The sequence below is a fragment of the Protopterus annectens genome, chromosome 3.part1, assembly GCF_019279795.1.
Source record: "Protopterus annectens isolate FY-2018-M chromosome 3.part1, PAN1.0, whole genome shotgun sequence".
In the NCBI taxonomy this organism is placed as follows: Eukaryota; Metazoa; Chordata; order Ceratodontiformes; family Protopteridae; genus Protopterus; species Protopterus annectens.
The window spans coordinates 1,401,772,654-1,401,788,908 of record NC_056732.1 but is presented as its reverse complement, the minus strand read 5'-3'; the positions used below and the strand labels follow the sequence as shown (position 1 = coordinate 1,401,788,908).

The 16,255-nt window shown below is 40.7% G+C and overlaps 1 protein-coding gene across 10 annotated transcripts in view; it reads left to right on the top strand.

Annotated features, from left to right (window-relative positions):
• Window positions 1-16,255, top strand: part of FAM83H (family with sequence similarity 83 member H) — a 1,342,513-nt gene that overhangs the window by 848,952 nt on the left and 477,306 nt on the right. For all 10 annotated transcript variants that reach the window (XM_044067453.1, XM_044067462.1, XM_044067459.1 and 7 more), the window contains exon 3: window positions 13,123-13,287. In XM_044067453.1, the coding sequence (XP_043923388.1) occupies window positions 13,123-13,287 (165 nt within the window). The remainder of the gene's footprint in view (window positions 1-13,122; window positions 13,288-16,255) is intronic.

Genomic DNA, 16,255 nt, shown 5'->3' with positions numbered 1-16,255 from the left:
ACAGAACTAGGGGATTCAAGTCAACCATTCCTCAGCTCAAGTTGTGCCTTCTGGACCACAGTTACTCCTAAAAGGATGAAAGCTTGTCATCCCAGTCAGTTTTACGAAGGGGAATTGAATACTTGGCCATTCAAATTGTAAGGATGAGAGGGCTGTGTTCTGCCAAGTCTAAGCTAATTTTTTTTTTTCTTTTCAACAGCAGTACAGTTTTCTCCAATTAAACCAGTTCAGCTCTTTTGCATCGCCTTCATAGCAAACCCAGGCATGCAGTGCCTTCATTTCTAGTAGCTGGAAAATGTAGTTTTACATCTCCGGTAACTGCTACCCCTGTAGTACACACACGCACGCGCACATTCTCAGGAAAAAGCATTATTTTGCCAATTATTTGGAAAGCACTAGAGAATTACTGTTCAATTTTTTCTGCTACATTGCCCTGTAATGTCTGAAATTTTGATCACATTTTTAACACCATTCACTGCGGTCCACATACAATGCAAATCCACTTTCATTTAAATTCTTGTACCTGATGTAGTAGTTTTCTTTAATTCTATAACTGGAAGTTTCTTTTTCGTCCTTTTCCTAATATTGCATGCAGTACTTTTGTGTGTTCAGCATCAAGTAGTTTTTCTAAATAAAGTAAATGTTATTTATTTTATTTATTTATTTTATATTTGTTGACCGAGATTGTCCAACTGAGCTGAAGAGCCCTTTTTCAGCAGAGGACTGGGGAGAAAAGCTCCAACATACTAAACAATTTTCATTATAAATTAGCATTGAACAGCAATGTAACAGGATTATTACAAGGCATTAAGTAACAATACAATGTTATACAGTGTCAATCAGGAGTATAGCAAACCTATTTCAAGATGTATAAAAAGAAATATGTCATTAAGGTGAATATAGTTTTTGGGGTAAGTGGTTACAAAAACCCAGTTTTATCATAATGTAGTTGCATGAAGGCAAGACATTTACAATAGAATGTTTCTCTGAGGCGATTTGCTTAATAGATTTTAGAAGACAGTAGAAATAGTAGTCAAAGAAGATTAGAGAGAGCTAGTGAGAAGAGTGAGTTAAGGGCAGAAAGTAGATTAAAGTATGAGAAGTAGGGGATGTTTAAGGAGGGAGAGTGCATGTTTAAGGAGGGAGAGTGCAGTGGCAGGACCAGTGACTTTTAAAGTGCTCTTTGGTTGTTGTTGTGTCTTTCGGCTTTTCCCTGTTAGGGGTCGCCACAGCAGAACTCTGGTCCGCTAATGATTGGTAGTTGATTTTTACATGCCGAGTTACCAGCCCTGATGCACAACCTTCAATGAAAGTACGCCCATTCACGCATGTCTCCACGCAGAAGACGCTCTAGCTGAGAATCGAACCGGACAGCGTCTTACTGTGAGGTGACAATGCTACCGCAGCACCACCACCGCGTGGCTGTCTTAAATTGTTTAGGATGTGCAACGGTCCCGATTTCTAGTGGGAGCCTATTCCAAGAAATAGTGGGGTGATAGCTGTACATGTTATGTCCAACTTTTGACTTGGGTTTGTAGATTTGTAGTAGGTCTTGGTTAGAGCTTTGGAGAGATCTGTATGCAGATACTTTGATTTATTGTCATAAACAGTCGTGTCTTTTCTGAACAGAAAACACATGATGATCATCATGTTTCACTGTTGCAGTCATTACACTTGGGTTATCCTGCTGGCAGGCTACCCATAGTCTGCCTGAATTCCAAAGTCCTGGTCCGGCGTCGGTTGCTGTCTCCTTTTCCCTGATGTCAGTGCGCCAGGGGTATAAAAGATGCAGCTGACGCCATTTTCTTCAGTCTTTCTTGCTGCGCAGTGCCCAAAGCAAAAGCAGTTCGCAAGTGCCGGTCGGCGGACTCATGAGATTTTTGAAATTGAATTTCAGATCCGAAGTCTTCAGTAAAGCGAAGTACCCCGTTGGGGAAACTTCTTCTTGCTCCAGACCGATGTCAGTAAAAGTTAACAATTGTATTTCTTGTGGGAAGCAAATACCTCATAAGGATTTTCATTCTTACTGTATTCCTTGCCTAGGCCCTGACCATGACGTAGCTAGTTGTTGGTTTTGTGCTAGATTTAACCAACACACTATTAAGCGTCGGTTTGATTTTGCTTTACATTGCTTTGGCCGAAGGTTTAACTATACAATGCCGTCGGAACAACCGACGACCGGAGTTCATAAAAAATGCAAGGATAAAGAAAAGGACAGATATCCGAGGTCCAAAACCGACGAAGCCTCTTCTAGGCCAGTCACCGGTTCTCAGTGAGGCGCTTTCGCAGCCCCTGACACCCGCTACCTCAAAGCCACAGGCCGCCTCCCATGTGGAGACAACTAGGCCTCTGGAAACTCAAGGTATTGGGCCTATGGAAACTATTCCCTCAAATGGGTCCAGAGCCGCTGAGCAGGCATCGGCTTCTGAGGGTGTTTTCAGACCTGCACAGCTTACTATCAAGACCACTTCAGCAGCCAAGGCAAAGTCTAAAACACCTTTAAAGACAAAGAAACAAGTACAGCATTCTCCTGGACAGTCATCCATGCCTAAGAAACAGATGCTTAAAATGGCCGAGGACCTAATTACTTTGGTCAGGGGTTCCCATCCCCCTCCTGATAAAAGGCCTAGGCAAGACACTGACTATGATTCCTCTGACCAGGTTTCTATTTCTTCTGATTCCTCTTCAGAACTGGGATATTATCTTCCTCCCTATGAGGACTCTTATGCTGAAGAATCTATCCCTTCAGCCTCTCCTCCTGAGAACTACTCTTTTGGAGAACCCTACACACCAGGAGGGAGCATTTCCACTGGGAGAGCCAAGATTATTCAGAATCCAAGAAAAGGCTCAGAGACTTTCTTTTATTGACTCAACACAGACCTCTTGCTATTCCTCTTGTACTAGATATTGCAGATGATGTTTTTTCTGAGTCCAGTCTCTCTCTCCTGATTCTTTACCCCCTGCCCCAGTTAAGCCGGGTAGGTACTACAGGGTTCCAGATTCACATAAATTCCTTTATAAAAACCCTGCTGCTGACCCAGAAACTATATCTCAGGGTCCCAAAGGGGTCAAGGCTTCCAATGCAAAAAAAAATGTTCCCTCTGATAGGGATTCTAGAGCACTGGACAGATGGGGGGAAAAAGTTTACACCTCTGCTATTTTAGCTGTAAGGGCTTTAAACTGCCAATTTCACATGCTTAAATATCAGCAATACCTAATGTTTCTCCTAAAACAGAAAATGCTGACAAACTCAATGTCCTGAAAACAAGGAAATGCAGGATTTATTGCATGCAGCTGAACAAGTGGGAAAGCATACTTTGCAATGTGGTTTTGATTCACTAGAGGCTTCTTGCAGGTCCGCAGTTACAGGTTCTGTCATTCGAAGACATGCTTGGTTAAAGGAACAGAACCTGCCTGATCATGTTAAAGCAAAATTATTGGATGCTCCATTACAGCATGATACTTTGTTTGGTGTTAAGGCAGAAGAGGTGTTAAAGAAAATGGTGGATAAAGCAGAATCAATGCAGACAATAAAGGATTTCTTACAGGTTCAGCCACCCAGATTTAGCAGGAACTGGCCTTCAAAAAATTGGTCCTTTCCAGTTTCAGACAGGCCACAAAGAGGCAGATACAGACGCCCTAGAGGCAGATCTCAGCCCCAAGGCTCATACAGGCCTAAACAGTGGGGTGCTTCAGCATCCAAAGGCGGAGAAGACAAGTCACAACCATATAGGAAACGGTCCCAATGACTTCCCACTACCAATGCCAAGCGCTTACCTTTTGGCATCACCCTTAGGGGGAAAACTAGCACTTTTCAAACAAAATTGGCACATGATCACCCAGGACAAATGGGTACTGAATATTGTTTCTCAGGGCTACAGGTTCCACTTTCACACCCTCCCAAGGGCAAAAGGTATGCCAGACCTGCCACACAATCATTGGGCAGAGGCACAAAAGCAAATTTCATCCCTCATGAACATGAGGGCTATTCAAAGAGTACCACAGCAAGAGCAGGGACAAGGATTTTACTGGAGACTTTTCTTGGTACCCAAAAAGGACAAAGCCTGGAGACCAATACTGGACCTGTCTACTCTAAATACTTTTCTGGACGTTCCAAAATTCAAAATGTTGACACCAGCAACTTCTACCCATGCTGGGCAAGAAGGCTTGGCTCGTAACTTTGGACCTCAAAGAGGCATACCTGCATGTCCCAGTCAGACAATCTTGCAGAAGATACCCCAGATCCATAGCTGGCAAAATGCATTACCAATTCTCTGCACTGCCCTTTGGCTTATCTTCTGCACCCAGGGTCTTCACAAAATGCTTGGCACTAGTAATTGCATTTTGCAGACAAAAAGGAATTCAAATATATCCCTACTTGTACGACTGCCTTATTCAAGCAGAGAGCAAGGACATTCTACTAAAGCATCTAGCGTTTGTAAAAAGATCACTAATTTGCATAGGGTACACAGTAAACGAAAAGAAATCAAAACTAGTGCCCTCTCAAAGAGATAATATTCCTGGGTGCAAGCTTAAGTACAACTGCCCAGATGGCTTATCTCACACCAGACAAACAAAGGCAACTGACTCATTACTTTCAAATGATGGCAACAAAAACCCAGCTCCCTGCAAGAAAAATTCTGCAGGCTTTGGGCTTCATGGCATCCTGTATTCTGCTAATTCCATATGCAAGACTGCATATGAGGAAGCTACAATGGTATCTAAAAAGTGTTTGGACTCAACATTGCCACAGCCTGGAAACAGTAATTACTCTCATTCCCTGCCTGCAACAGGAGTTTTGATGGTGGGCACTGGCCTGTCACCACAACAAGGGACAGCCATTCACTTTACCCACAGCCAGGTAGACACTAACAGATGCATCGGATTATGCCTGGGGGGGCACACATGACGGGGAAAATGTATTCAGGGCACGTGGCCCGCAAGCCAAATGCATCTTCATATCAATCAAAAAGAGATGCTAGCTGTACAGAATGTCCTGACAGCCTTCAAGGATCTACTCCATCCAGGACAACTGTTGCTAAAGACGGACAATACTACAGTCATGTAGTACATAAACAAGCAAGGGGGCACACATTCCTACCCCCTCTGCAGGCAAGCCATGACTTTGTGGAACACAGCATTGACCTATCAAGTGCACCTGCAGGCACAATTCCTGCCAGGAAAGACAAATACTCTGACAGACGAACTAAGCAGAAACCTCATGGACCCTCACGAGTGGAAACTAGATCCACAAGTCTTCAACATGATAACAAGGAAATGGGGTTGCCCAGACATAGATCTGTTTGCCTCCCCTCACAACTGCCAACTACAGAGATTCTGCACAAGGATTTATCACACACAAGCATGGAAGGTGGATGCTCTATCATTCAGCTGGAAAACCCTAACAGTTTATGCCTTTCCTCCACTGCCTCTCCTTCCCAAGGTACTCCTAAAGGTCAGACAAGAGAAGCCAAAAATGATTCTGATTGCCCCAGATTGGCCACACTAGCACTGGTACCCAATCCTAAAGAGCTTGTCTCAAGCCCCAGCCTGGGCTTTACCTCAAATTCCTCATCATCTGAACCAACAACACAATCAGATCCTGCACAGCCAACTCAGAACCTTAAATCTGGCTGCATTGGCGAATAATATAAACACTCAGAACACACCTCTCTCTAAAGCAGTTATGGACATCATTTTGGAAGCCAGGAGGCCCAGCACCAGAAAATCTTATGCAGACAAATGGAAGAGATTCTGTGCTTGGAATCCAGCACAAGGAATTGAACCGCTTGTTCCAAATATTCCTCAGATTTTACAATACCTAACTGAGATGCGGGGCAAAGGTCTATCCTTCTCATCAATTAAGATCCATGCCTCTGCCATTTCAGCTCATTACAATATGGAACGTCCTATTTTTTCACATCCACTGCTAAGGCAGTACCTCAGAGGGGTCAAAAACATAAGACCCCCAAGGAGAGCACTGATACCTACATGGGATCTCCATTTTGTCTTGGAAAAGCTCACACTGCCTCCTTTTGAACCAGCCAATACAGCTGAGATAAAATTTTTATCATGGAAAACAGCTCTGCTCAGACTTCATTTTATTTTATATTAAAATAAATAAAAAATAAATAACTTCAGCAAGAAGAGTCTCAGAGTTACAGGCATTAATGGCAGTGGAACCTTTTATCATTTTCCATCCGGACAGGGTTTCTCTATGGACAAACCCAACATTTATGCCAAAGGTAGTATCCAGTATGGCTCTTAACCAAACCATTCATTTGCCTACTTTTTATCCAAATCCCCAGAATAAAGGGGAGAGACTTCTGCATTCTTTGGACATACACAGGCAACTACGCTTCTACTTGGACAAAACTAAAGCTTTCAGAAAGACTGAGCAACTTTTTGTGGCATATGCTGCAGGATCACAAGGAAAGGCTATCTCAAAGCAGACTATTTCAAAATGGATAGGACACTGCATTTGTTTCTGCTATGCACAGCATGGCAAATCAGTGCCCAAGGACATTAGGCCACATTCGACCATGGCAGCAGCCACATCAGCAGCCTTTCTCAGAGGAGTACCAACCAAGGAGATTTTGGAGACTGCAACTTGGAGTTCAGTGCACACTTTTACAAAGCACTACCACTTACCTCTTTACTCTAAATACAGAGCAGGCTTTGCCACTGCAGTTCTGCAGGGCCTCATAGCCACTCCTAATTCTATTTAGACCCAGCCGCCCAACCTCAGCTTTGGGATTCAACCCAAGTGTAATGACTGCAACAGTGAAACACGAACATAGTACAGTTGTGTACCTACCATAAATGTAGATGTTTGAGTGTATTCACTGTTGCAGTCCAGGTTACCATCCCCCTTTCATTGCTGGGACTTATCTGTACTTCTCTAATCTATACAACCTATGTGGTGTATTTGCTTGTAGATGAAGGTAATGTTTATGTTAGCGCATGCATTTTATTGGCAGAATTTTTAGCCTACCCTTTTGGGGGCACCTGACATCTGGGGCAAAAAAAACTGAAGAAAATAGCGTCAGCTGCATCTTTTATACCCCTGGCGCACTGACGTCAGGGAAGAGGCGACAGCAACCGACGCCGGAAATTCAGGCCGACTGCGGGTAACCTGTCAGCAGGATAACCCAAGTGTAATGACTGCAACAGTGAATACACTCTAAGATTACATTTATGGTAGGTACACAACTGTACTTTATACAAGGTCAGGCCATGGTTCCAAACAAGTCAAATAACAATGCTTTGCATTTTATCTACTCCATACTCTGGCAACCTGTACAAAAGTCTTATTGTGTTAAAAAAGTCTGGTTATAAGCTTTATGCGGTTACCCTGATTTAATTTGAAGATATTCTATCCCTTTGCACATGTTTGTTTTTGTTGTTTTTTAACTGACTTTGTTCTTGCATTTTCTGTGTATTTTTATTGCAATGTCACAATGTAGTCATTGCGTCTTAATTCTCTTCTTAGCTTCCTTTAACCCTTTATCTCTCCCCCACTTTCCTTGTGTTGCATAAACCTTGATTGTCTGTTAATGGTTTCTGTTTCCTTACATAAATTTTACATTTATTTCAAATGCATTTGAACAGAAGATTGACTTTATCATGAATGTCATATCATCCTATTGATTTGTGCTAAAAGGGAATTTTTTAGTAGTGCTACCTTCTAGACCTAATCTGCAGAAGACGTAACCAGAGACGCCAGCTAAGCCACACACACACTGCAAGTGTAACTGATTTTACTTACTGTAGGTGGCAGTACGGTATGTTATTTTGTGATCTCATATTACTACCTGCAGTGTGTAACAATACATACACCCCTGTACCTATGTAGTTTGTTCCATTTCCAAGGGGAGCTAATGCCCTCCACCCCCACACCACCCTTTTTCAAAAATGAACAGGAGTGGAGATTAATGGAAGCCAGATCACTTTGCACTAACTGAATAAACATTGGAGAGTGCACAACAAAATTTTATTTTGACGCACAACTGAACAACGAGCTCTGCAAGTTCCGCAGAGAATACTGCACAAGTTAGAACTTTCAGAGAAAGGTAAAGGGGTAGCTATAGTAAAATATCACCCAAAAAATGTTAAGATGTCCTGCTTCATGTTTACTAATTCTTTTAGTACTGTTTATAAATAATAAGACTTGGGCAACTGTTGTCCTGAAAATAAACCCCAGAAGTTTATATATATTGTTGCAGTAGTTTATGCTGTTGTCTGTATATTATATCATTTTAACTTGTTTTGCTTTTATAGAGTTCAGTTACTGTTGCCTTTCCTTGATGTTCTCTCATCCAGATGCAGTTTCAACAAGTGGATTAATAGATTATTTACTTGGTCACTTTGTTTTGGTTTTAGTGATTGCTTTAAGTAGCATTCAGTAGAAATTATATGAACAAAATTGTTTACATTGTGCATTGCCAAGGAACAGTATAAATTTTAAAACCAAAGCATAAAAAAATTCTTTCATCATTGTACTTTCAAAATGATTAAAAGATGAGCAATTGGTATTTACCCTTATATTTCTGTAGCACATAGGGCAAAATTTAAATTACTAACCTAAGTTGCACTATTTATTGAACCTCATTTTTTGAGGAAAAACATTAAGGCCATGCTCTACAAAGAACAGCTGTTTTTCTGTTGAATTTGTTTAACAGTTTATTGACTGAATATGCTCTGCTGTGTAGTCTGTTTTCTATGCGCGTATACACACACACACACACACACACACACACTGTCATTACTGCTACATTCTCTTCATGTAGAAGCCCTATGGGGCTATGTTTTTTTAAGGAACCTATAGGGGTCGAAATGAACGCAGAAAATATCAAACTATGTAATGATATGTTTAATGGCTTTGGGAAACAATTTATACAATTTATAGTTACATGCAATGATTCGAAATTGAGCAACTTGTTGCATGAGGTTGAATGCATGAATAAATCCATTAAAAAGGATATGTTGTTCCCTCAATGGGAGAAACTTTACAACAAACAGTATGAATACGCAGACAATAATTGTAAAATAGTGCTTGACAGAAAATGTAAGAAATTACAGAGGGATTTGATGCAATATGAACAAGGAACTGCATACAGATGGAATGTCAGACAAGGTAAAGAATACAATGGAGAAATGAATAGTGGTAGGAATCAAGATAATATCTATTCAAATACACATGAGGACAATTTTTTTATGGGGGGGGATTCCGACAACTGGCAGACAGTAAAACGCAAAGGGAAGGGACAATACAGATGGAACAGATACAGGAAACAATAGGGGAATATATTGGCAGACAAGATGGAAATCTAGTGGCAACAGATAATTCCCTTATTTACTATAAAAATTGTACGGGAGGTTCTACATCCAACAGTACCCTATATATAAGTGAAGTCAAAATATACAACTATAGTGCTTATGAAGTTAGACCAGAGTTGGTACATATATTTACCAAAGGAATGAAATTCATTCCTGACAAGTCATTAGATCTTACAGATACTTTGGTAGAGGTTAAATTATTTCTCAGGAAATTAAATCTTGGGATATTTTTTCATCATAATTCTTCCCAATACAAATCTACAGGTGAATTAAGAAAGAAGAGTTCATTCACGCCCCCCATGTTTAAAACCTTGGTCTCTTTTGAAAATGTAATTAATACTGAGCTATATGGTCTATACAATAAATATAAGTACAATAAGAAGGATTTTGCATTAAATAAACAAGTTACTTCAGTTATAGACTCATTGAGTGAAAACAATATAAGGATTATGTCAGCGGATAAAGGGGGAGGAATCGTATTATATGATCAAGATAAATACAATAGTAAAATATTTGAACTGCTTAACAATCCACTACAGTATGAGGTATCCTCACTTAATCAAGTGAACATAGTGTATAGTAGAGTAGACTCTTACCTAGAAGAATATCTGTTGGACAATAGAATTAATGAGGACCTATACAAGTTTCTTAGGGTAGACTTCCCTATACTGGCAACTATTACAGGAATTCCCAAGGTTCACAAAAACCTTGTGGATCCCCCATTTAGACCCATAATATCTGGGAGTGACAGTAAAGTTTTTCCTTTTGGTAAAGTCATTGATTACAAGCTTAAACACATGTATAGTACCATCACACATATCATTAAGGATTCTTGGGAATATTTAAACAAGAATTGTGGAGTCCTGATTTAATATTTGTCACTGACATTCAGAATCTTTTTTCCTGCATTCCCAAGAATGACTGTCTCAACAGTTTCATCAATAGTTTACACAAATATAGTGGATTATATAAGGATGACATCTCCTTACTTACAGCATTTATGGATATAGTACTTGACTACAATTACATCTACTATGAAGGTGAGTACTATAGACAAAAAACAGGTGTGGCCATGGGGGCAGCTTGTGCCCCCATGTATGCCAATTTAGTACTACTAGACTGGGAGGAGGAATTCGTCCTCAATTCCAATTGGATGCAGTACATCAAAACATATGTCCGTTACCTGGATGATATTTTCATCCTATGGGCCGGAGATGTAGAAGAGTTGACCAATTTTATGTATTACATCAACCATACAACTAACTATCTCAGGTTTACCCATCAGCTGGACACAAAGGGGATCAATTACCTGGATGTCTATGTATATAATGATGGGAAATCCTTCCAGTCTAGAATATACAGAAAGGACACTTATAGTAATGGATACCTACATTTTGATAGTGCTCATTCTTATCGTACTAAACGTAGTATAGTAAAAGGACAATGCATAAGAGCTGCTAGGATGACATCTGCAAGGGGTGAAATGTTAAATGAACTTGCCTTCATTGGTGGGTTATTTAGGGAAAAAGGATACCCTATAAACATGATTAATGATATAATTATATATGTATCAAATGAATGGGGTCAGAAATACCCACCCTTATTAGGTATAGGTTTTAATAAAACTCATGAGACAAGTAACAATAACAACACAAACAAAGGTGTTATGAATGACAAATACACTAAAGCCTGTATACTAAAATATGGCAAACACAGTAATGAGGTAAAGGAGATTATTAACACCAACTGGAATATATTAACAAGTGATGGTACAATAAAAGACAAGGTACCCTGTAGACCTCAACTTGTGTATAAAACAGGCAATAATTAAAAAAGAATTATAGAGCTAAAATATAATTCTCAAAAGAATAGAAATGGCTATAAAGTAGGCACTAAGAAATGTGGAAACTGCAATTATTGCAGCTATATATTTGAGAAGACATCTATCACCTTGAATAATAATATCAAAAGTAAGGTGAAGTTTTGCCACGGTAATTGCCAGACTCAACATCTGATTTATGTAGCCTTATGTAACACCTGTTTGAATTACTATGTAGGAAAAACTGATAGACACTTGAAAAACAGAATCTATGATCACTTGTATTGTATTAGAAAATTTGATACCAACAATGCATTGTCCAGACATTTGATAAATAATCGAGGTTGTACAGGTTTTAAATTTGCCATTCTAGAAGTGGTGAGACCCAACCCTAGAGGAGGAAATATCAAGGCAGTAGTGGGTGAAAAGGAAGTGAAATGGCAGATACGATTAAATGCAGCTGTACCACCTGGACTTAATGAAATGATCCCTACTAAACCCTTAGTCAGGGTATAGACTACAACAATTGCTAGTTCCTTGGTAAACTGTGACGTATTCAATATGTCTATGTTCATGTCTACACCTGATGCACCTTTGTACTTGTATTTTTCATTGATATTTGGAATTCAATATTTAATAGCATTGTTAAAATGCATATAGAAATTTAAATATTAAAATACAATAGGACATATTATTTTACAGAGTTTTATATTATTAATAATATATTTTATTGTTTTATTGAATGTTGTTAATATAGAAATTAACAAGTCAGTTTTTTAAGGAAGAGGTTAAATTGCAGTATATTATATAGGCTTTGCTATATAAGGATAACACATTAGATACAATTGTTTAATAGCTGTTAGACATCTAGATATGTAGAGCAATACAGGACTGTTGAAAAACATTATTGCATAGTGCATTGCAATTCACACAGTCCTTGTTATAGTACCATATACTTTACGTAGGACAAGTGAATGTGAAATGTTACAACAGTTTAACTCAAGATAATTAATGTGGTCAATTGAATGATTGTGGTTAAATGCGGGTTTTTTTATGTATTTAAGGGTGAGTGATTGTTGCTAATATGTTCTGAAGAAGTCTGTATACATGGATGAAAGCGCTTAACCTTGAATTTTCTCCGTTTTATACTGTCCAAATAAATGCTTTGAACTGTGCTTGGATCAAGTTTCCTGGTATTTTTGCTGCTTTGGTTTGCTGTTATTGATAATATTGTTGGAATCCAGGATCAATTTTCTATTCAGGGGATTAGTCGAATAACTAGCATAATGCAAATGAAGTGAAAACACCAGAAAAATGTAAGCTTTGGACTGAAATGGAATAAAGTGCTATAAAGGTGTCATGGAAATTTTAAACTGATTCAAAGGAAGCTAATAGGCTCTGCTAAGATTTTGCAAGTCTTGTAAAGATCATGTCTGCTAACTGAATCAGCTGATAATATTTTAGAAAATTCCAAATCAACTGTCTGTTGCTTGGGGTCAGAAGATAGTTTCTGCCAAAAATGTAAACCTTTTCTGAACAGAACATGCTCAGATGCATTATTGCAGTTACTGTTGAAATTGAAGTAAAATAAAAAGCCTTCAAATCTGTCATTTCCTTTAACTAGTGACTTGCTGGAGAGGCAGCCCTATGGTGATATCCATGTGGCTAGCTTTACATCCTTTAGCAGTAGTAAATGTTATTTCTGCATACTTCAGGCACAGTCGAGGTATGACCCATCATCTGAGCTGACCTTTTTGGATTGTAGATCAGACATAAAGCTGATGACAATTTGCTAATGTAGCTAAGCGCAAAAAGTAATCTCAATAAAGACTGGCTGACCAAATGCACTTTTGACTAAAAGGTGTTTGAAATCTTCATGCTATTAACAGTACTGTATAGCTTTAACCAGAGATGATAATTAATTGCACACAGCTAACACTTTTTGTACCTTGTTTTGCTTCCAGGTGATCGGCATTGTGATGGATATTTTCACTGACATAGACCTTTTTAAAGATTTGTTGGATGCTGCCGCTCGAAGGGTCCCTGTTTATGTTCTCCTTGATGAGTTCCATTCAAATTATTTCATGGAGATGGTCACTAAATGTAAAGTTAACCTCGGCTTTGTTGACGTAAGTATTTCTTAGTGTGTAAAATATTTCTGACAATTGCTAACTCTAGACGGCTGGCTTTATATGACTCTCTGTTAACACATCGGCACCCTTGCAGCAGGGAGTATCATGGCATGTAGCCAGTCTTGTAAGGCTAGTGATATTCTTATGAACTATATAGCCTTGTATTTAAGTAGTAAGATGTGCCAAAACTTCATGGGAGCTAGTAATGTTTTAGGAGGTAAAAGGTCATATACCAAGTATTTAGTAAGCTTTGAAATGGGCTGTCTGAACAAGTTACGGAGCAAAGGTTTCCTTGTTTGTTGCTTCGGCTAGATATTAACATAGCAACAGGGCCTTAGCCATTCATCTAGGGTAGTGTCCACTGAACTTTTATCCTTCTTGGAGTGGGGCTGTTCTCTGATATTTTACTCCTTTTTGAGCTGGGACTTTAGCAGTGTATGTGTCTGAATGTTGTCATAGCTGGGCCATGTGTGTGATAACAGAAGCTTCAGTCTCAGTATCATCATACTGTGTGTCAAAATATACGTGCTACACAGCATCATAAAAAAGTGTCCTGTTGCTGTTAATAGGAAAGAGTAGCAATCACCCTTGATGTAGGCGCTTACGCACTGCAAATATAACTGTAGCAGTTTCCCCGAAATGCTGCCTCCTCAGTGTTTATGAAGACCAAAACAAAAGCTTTCTAGTTTACAGAATTTACAAGTGTAGTAGAGAACTTCCTACAAATAAACGCACAGATGTCCTTCAAGAATGCAACTGCAGTCCTGACATATGGGTTGTCCTGCCTCAGGCAGCCCTTCGGTCGGCCGGATTCCAAAGTCCGGGTCCGGCATCGGCCGATGTCGCCCACTCCCCGACGTCAGAGCGGCTGGGGTATAAAGGCATCCGCCGACGCCATCTTCTTCAGTCTTTCTTGCCGCGCGGTGCCCGAAGCAGAAGCAGTTCGCAAGTGCCGGTCGGTCAGCTCCTGTGTTTTCAGTTACCGAAGTCATCAAAAAGCTAAGTACCCCATTGGGGAACATTTTTCTTGCCTCAGCTGATGTCAGAAAAAATTGAAAAGGTTAATAATTGTTTGTCTTGTGGTAAACAAATACCTCATAAGGACTTCCATTCCTACTGCCTTCCCTGCCTGGGCCCAGACCATGACGTCTCGGCCTGTGCTGCCTGTGCTTGCTTTAATAAGCGCACACTCAGGCGCCGGGCAGAATTTGCCGAAGACTTTTTTGGCGAAAATTACGCTTATATCATGCCGTCGGAACAACTGACAGCACATATTTCCAAAAAACGTAAGGACCGGGACCGACATCCTCGGCCCGCGTCGTCCATCGATACCACGCCTAAGCCTTCCGTGAGTGCATCGGTCTCTTCGGAGGTGGTAATTCAACCGCTCCAGGCCGACGACACCGCTTTACCGCGTACTTCGGTCCCGGAGGTTTCCCCGGTGCCGGTTGTTGATTTTCCTCCCGAAACCGAAGCTCTAGATTTACCTGACGCCATACCACGTGGGGCAGCTAGGCCTCCGGTCTCCATGTCCATCAAGGCCTACACACATGCTAAGGCTGCCAGCCAGGCTAAGGCCCATCCTCCTAAAGCTTTTTCCCATGGCCCCTCTTCTGATAAACAGATCATGACCCTAGCTGCAGATCTAATCTATCTAATCAGAGGCTCTCAGTCACATCCAGACAGAGGTTCTCAGCCTCCTGCAGATAAAAGGTCTAGGACTGAGCAGACAGATACCCTCTCTTCAGATGAAGCCTCTAGGGATTCAGAGCATTCAGATACCCAGGAAGAATCCTTCCAGGCCTACGAGGACTCTGATGCTGAGGAATCAATTCCTTCTGCCTCTCCTCCAGAGGATATTTCTTTCGGAGAGGTTCTCCACTCCATGAGAGAACATTTTCAGTGGCAGGGTCAGGAATTTTCTGACTCCAGGAAAAGGCTACGTACCTTCCTTAAGTTACCCCAGCACAGACCATTAGCTATTCCTCCAGTGTTTGATGTCTTGGATGATGTATACTCAGACTCCAGTGCTTCACCTGATTCTCTCCCTCCTGCTCCTGTCAAGCCAGACAGATATTACAGGGTTCCTGAAACTCATAAGCATCTCTTTAAGGCCCACTCTGTGGATCTAGAAACTATTTCTCAGGGGCCCAAAGGAGTGGCTACTTCCTCGGCCAAAAACCCTTTGCCCGCAGACAGGGAACCTAGGTCCCTGGAGAGATGGGGCAAAAAAGTTTATACCTCTTCCACCCTTGCCATGATGTCACTTAACTGTCTGTTTCATATGTTTCAGTACCAGGATTACTTAATGGATGATTTGCAGAAGAAGTTAGCCTCTCCTGAGCCTATAGATAGAAAGGCATTGCAGGATTTGGTTCATAACACTCAGCAGGTTAGCAATAATTTTCTTCAGTGTGGTTATGATGCATTGGAAGCTTCATGTAGGGCAGCTATGACAGGGGCTATTATACGTAGACATGCTTGGCTGAAAGAACAGCCACTGCCAGACCATGTTAAAGTAAAGCTCCTAGATGCACCTCTGGAAAAACAGAAGCTTTTTGGTGCTAATGCACAGGATGTGTTGAAGTCTATTGAGGAAAAGGCTAAATCAGTGCAGACAGTCAAGGATTTCCTCCAGGTTCAACCACCCAGATTCAGCAGGAATTGGCCTTCAAAGAATTGGTCCTTTCCAGACACTGACAAGTTTCAAAGGGGGAAAAAACAGGCGTGCTCGAGGTAGAGGGCAATACCGAGGCTCCTACAGGGGCCGCCAATGGCAATCACCAAATCAGAGAAGTGGTGCAGGGAGTTCAGCTGCACCACAGGGACAATCACAATGACTTGACTTTCACTCCGCCGACTAGGGCTCAAAGAGAAGCACCTCTAGGCGGGAAATTATCCTTATTCTCAAAGAACTGGCACATTTTAACCAAGGACAAATGGATTCTGGACATAGTAGACAAAG